At 44.4% G+C, this 5,070-nt stretch overlaps 1 protein-coding gene across 1 annotated transcript; it reads right to left on the reverse strand.

The window, feature by feature from the left end:
• Positions 1 to 769: 769 nt before the first annotated feature.
• Positions 770 to 4,598, reverse strand: SLC30A1 (solute carrier family 30 member 1). Its single transcript, XM_044673877.1, has 2 exons — positions 3,968 to 4,598; positions 770 to 2,139 (listed from the first exon to the last, which is right to left on the reverse strand). The coding sequence occupies exons 1-2, from the start codon at positions 4,596 to 4,598 to the stop codon at positions 1,268 to 1,270; spliced, it is 1,503 nt and encodes a 500-aa protein (XP_044529812.1). The 3' UTR covers positions 770 to 1,267.
• Between the last annotated feature and the right edge of the window lie 472 nt (positions 4,599 to 5,070).

The raw sequence follows: 5,070 nt of genomic DNA on the forward strand, positions 1-5,070 counted from the left end.
AAGTCACTGTTGGAAGACCTGAGCAATGACAAGACATTATAGAAGTAAGAGAGTCCAGCCTTAATTATGAATTTAATTTTAAAGGATTTAATACTCAAGTGACATTAGCCTCCTAATTTTTTCTTCCCTAATTAGTGGCTCACAAAGAAACAAAAACACTGCTTGTAATGCTTAGATAGCTTTCTTATAAATCTATTTGGGGACAGATGCCATGAAATAATTTGAGAGAACAGCATCTTTGAAACACCCATTAAAGAGTTAGGTAAACTACATATAATATCTTTTAAAATATCTTTTTTTTATATAGATACATTGAGTAAAACCTTTGAGCCTTCAGTATTACTAATGAATATCAATCTTTTTCCAAATATAAACAATGCTGGTGAACACTTCTATAAAATGTACATTTTCATAATTTTTTTGAAAGACAAGTTTTATGCATAAAGTTTTTAAACAATTTAAATGTTCTTCTAAACATTAACAAGTTATAAAAGAATCTAAATGATGTTCAGTTGGGTGAACTTTTTATACTCTTCTTCAAACCTATTATGTACATAAAACGGAAGTTTCCCATTTAATTGTCTCACATTTCAATTGGAATAATACTCAGCAATAAAGAACAGAACTTAATACAAGATAGTAATTGATCTTTTTCTTGGTAAAATGATAAAATTGCTCCACATGAAAAAAAATGGAATAACTTTTCCCATTAACATCCATGAGTCGGTTTTTTTTTTTAAATGCTACCATTATGCTATGTAATAATTTCAAATGGGGAAGGAAAATGTAATCTAAAATGTCTAAAGAAACAAAAAAAATTACTATTTCAAGTTTCATCAAAAATTCTCAAATAAAAGTAAAACATTGGATGAGGGGAAAGACAAAACAGAGAAATTCTAGTAACAAATTAATTTTAATTTATTTATCCCCAATTAAGTTTTGCTATGGGAAAACTGAAATCAAAAGTATCATTATGTTATACAAGGTTTATACTTACTTTTAACCAAAAAAAATGTAACATAGTGTTAAAACTGGCTTTCCAAAATTGTTACAGCATAGCTGTACTGTGCACTGATAATCACAAAGTTGTAATATATATAAAACTTTGTGTTATGCAATTCCATTATGTTCTTACAAAAATAGAATTAAACAGTGTGACCAAAACAAGGACTTCAGCAATTATACTACTTGGCAAACTTAGGATTTCAATGGAGAGTCTCTTCCTCTTGTAGATGAAAACAAGTTGAACATCACATGTTTTGAAAACTTACATAGATGATTCAGGTGGCTTGTTTGGCATCTTCTTTATATCTATCATAACAGCAGGTATACTTTCAATTTTAGTCCTCCTGGGCTGCTTCTCTAAATTGTCACTAAGTTCTAAACAAGAAATGCTAACTGGGGCCTTTTCTGTTTCCTTGTTTTTTTGTGCTGTCCCACAACATTGCTTCAATGCACATTGAGTTCTACAGGCAAGCTCACATGGGGTAACACCTGATTTAGAGCCTACACTAGCAAATTCAGGTTGAATAGTAGTGGCGTGGATTCCGTGATTGTGAAAAACGTCTTTAATGCTTTTAGCCACCACCATGTAAGATGCAGGGTCCCGACATTTTATATGAGCAGTGGCAATGATTCTACTTCCAGCAAGCTGCCAAACATGCAATTCATGAACTTCTTCGACTCCATCAACACTTCGAAGTTCCATTTTCAAATTTCTGATATTTACTTGTTTAGGTACAGTTTGCAGAAGGATAAGGGCAGATTCCTTAAGTAATGGATAAGTAGTATAAAAAAGTATTCCAACCATTACAAGACAAAGAGTCGGATCTAAATATAGCACCCAGCAAGGACCAACCTCACCTACTGGATCAGTACTATTAATTATACCTACAAATGCCTCGCAGGGGTCAGGGACACATGGGTTCTTACAGAGCACTCCTTCAGGACAAGATTTCCAGGAAAAGAAAAAGACCAAGGCGTTTATCACTACAATTACCGAACCCAAGGCATCTCCAAAGACATGCAGAAAAACTCCACGCATGTTAAGTTGTCCCCTATTATCTTCATCTTCCGAATCTAAATTGTCTGAATCATCAACAATAAGGGTCCCATTAACTTGCACATCCATTGCAGGGTCTCTGTCTTGTTCTTCTACAAAGAGATGCAAAATTATTACCACATTTAGAAAATGTTCACACAAACAAAAGTTTATATTCTCAGAACTGCTTTTTAGGGCTAAAAGGGATGATAACAGCCTAGATGGTCTTTAGTGCCTCTGGAATATAAATATATATTTAATGGGTAGGAGCACAATCTTGGCTAGAACTTCTCTGAATGGGTACTGATTAAGTTATTAAGTTAATTCTGCCTCTTTCCCCTGTTAAGAGGGAAGAAAAACTTCCACAAAATGTTTAACAAAGATCTCTGTACACCTTCAGGAATAAATAGGTAGGTCTAAGGGCTATTAACTCCAAACTTAAGCCTAAATGTAGAAATAACCTACTAGTCTAAAGTGATACTATTAGACACTCAATTCTAGGTTTTTTTTCCCCTTTAGTCATTCACAGTTTTCTGATTACCTTGAGCTTAAAACCAATTTTAGTTGTATAATTCATTCAATTAGGACATTTAATGAAGAACTGACAATAGCAATCAACAAATACAGAGGCTGTTATATAAAAAAGCTGAACTTTCTTTCTCTCAGGTTCCTTTTAACTAACTATTTAAAGGTAAAATCTATTAAAGAACCACATATTGGAGCAATTTAACACCTAGAATCAACATCCTATTGGGAGTAGGAAGAAATCCATAAAGGGTTGAGTTAAATCATTTAACACCATCTTTTGGCTTTTGTTTTAGGGAGTCTGAAGTCACTGAATGGGGCCATATCAGACTGACAGCAGACAGCCAACACTCCAAGAGATAAATCAGCATATGATTTCACAAGACCAAGGATGAAACACATTATCCATTCATAAAAGAAAACCCTTAATCAAATGCTTGTTCAATGGAAAAGCTAACTCTTAAGAGTGTTAGAAAGAAGTAAGCTACCATCTTCTTAAAGGTCTTTTACAAAACAGATCACCACCAACCCCCAGCCCAGCACTTGTCTCCCTGTGTGGACTAAGTACTGTTAGAGTTAAATCCCAGGTGCCAGAATATGTTTCCTTCTTGTACAGAATAGGATATTAGAGCTGGGTGGACCGGAGGCTATCCCATATTCTACCATGCAACAACACTGGAATTCTTTGCAATTCTCTCCTGCTTTTCCACCTCCCTGGCCCCTGGTACAAATGCTTTGAATGATCTCTTTCTCCTCTGCCTCCTGGCTTCCTACAAGCCTCCATTTAAATCCTTTCTTCAAAAGGCCTTTCGCAGGTGAGATGCCCGCCAATTTACTACCATTTTTCTGGTATATATACAGTTAGTTAGTTCTTTTGCATGTCACCTCCTCCCATAAGAATGTGAGCTCTTTGGGGGAAGTGACTCTCTCGGCCTTTTTCGGTAGCCTCCACGTACAACACCACATCCTTACTGGCTTAACCTTAGGTCATCAGTCCAACACCTTACTTTTTGGAGAGGGGAAAACTTGGGCCCAAGGAAAGTAAGTGATTTCTTTGCCCCCAGCAAGTGGCCGAGGCAGGGCAGGAAGGAATCTGGGCGTCTTTGCAACAAATTCAGCACTCCTCCCCCCCTCAGCTAGCCCGTCAGCTCCCCTTACGAGGCTCGGGTGGGTGTGTGTCAAGCGGTTAGGGGATGTCAAGTCTTTGCTCCACGTGGGGGAATCCCAGGCGAGGCGAGAGAGGCCGGCTGCGCCCTCATCCAACACCAGAGGGCGGTGCAGGTCCCTCTCGTCTCTCTCCCTGGGCCCGGCCGGGGGTTAGCAGCGGACCAAGAGCCCCCCAGCCCGCAGCCAGCGCAGGGCGGGCGGCGACCTCCCCCAGCCACCCTCCTTCCTTCCTACCTTCTCGTTCCAGCTTCATCCCGTTCGATTTGCTGCTACTGATGACCAAGTTGTTGGTCTCCTCCCCGTCGGTGGCCCGCTCGCTCTCAGTCAGGTTGCTGTTGTTGCCCCCGCTGCGGTTGCTCTTGCCCCGGACCCCCTTGCCGTGACTGTGGCCATGGACGTGGCCCCCGTGGGAGTGGCCATGGCCCCCGCCGGACTCACCCCCTTGCCCAAAGCCGTTGTGGTGGAAGAGGCAGAGTCCGAGCAGGTTGACCACGAGTCCCGCCACACCGACCCCGAGGACCACCAGCGGTTGCTTTATCTCGTGGGGCTCGATGAAGCGCTCGATGGCCTCCAGCAAGATGACGAAGCAGAGGCCGGTCAGGAAGATGGCGTTCACCAGGGCGCCCATCACCTCGGCCCGGATCCAGCCGAACGTGTTCTTCTGGGTGGACTGGGTCCGCCGGGCGAAGCGCTCCGCCACCAAGGCCACGATGAGGGCCAGCACGTCGGACAGCATGTGGAACGAGTCCGAGAGCATCGCCAGCGACGAGGTCAGCCGGCTCACCACCATCTCCAGGACCATGAACATGAAGGTCAGCGACAGCATGCACAGCAGCCGGGCCCGGTTCCGACCCCAGCACCCCATGGCTTCGGGATTCGTCAAGCCCGGGACGGGCCCTACGCAGCTAGACTGGAGCCCGCAGGCGGGCAGAAAAGGCTCCCCGAGCGAGAGTGACCCCGCGCGGTCCTAAGTCCGGCCGGGACTCCTGGGAGCCCCAGGGAACCGATCTTCCTCCCAACTACTACCGCCAAGACCTTCGGGGCCGGAGTGAGAAGACCCTGCGGGACCCGGCGGAGCACCTCAAGCTCCCTTCAGAGCCGGCGCCCGAGCCGGAGCCAAAACCGAGGGAAGGCTCACGGCTCCTTTCCAGGGAGTCGGTGGTGGAGCCGACAGGCAGCTGAAGCCGGCGCCCGGAGCCGAGGAGAGGGAAGAGGGCGGGGGCTGAGGCAGCGACGGCGCCGGGTGAGGAGCAGCTCCGCGCCGGGAGAGGGGGCCGGGCATCTGTGGCCGCGGGGACTCCGGACTGCGGGCTCCTCGATCCCGCGAATCCTCGGTC

This window comes from Gracilinanus agilis, chromosome 4, assembly GCF_016433145.1.
Source record: "Gracilinanus agilis isolate LMUSP501 chromosome 4, AgileGrace, whole genome shotgun sequence".
Classification (NCBI taxonomy): domain Eukaryota; kingdom Metazoa; phylum Chordata; class Mammalia; order Didelphimorphia; family Didelphidae; genus Gracilinanus; species Gracilinanus agilis.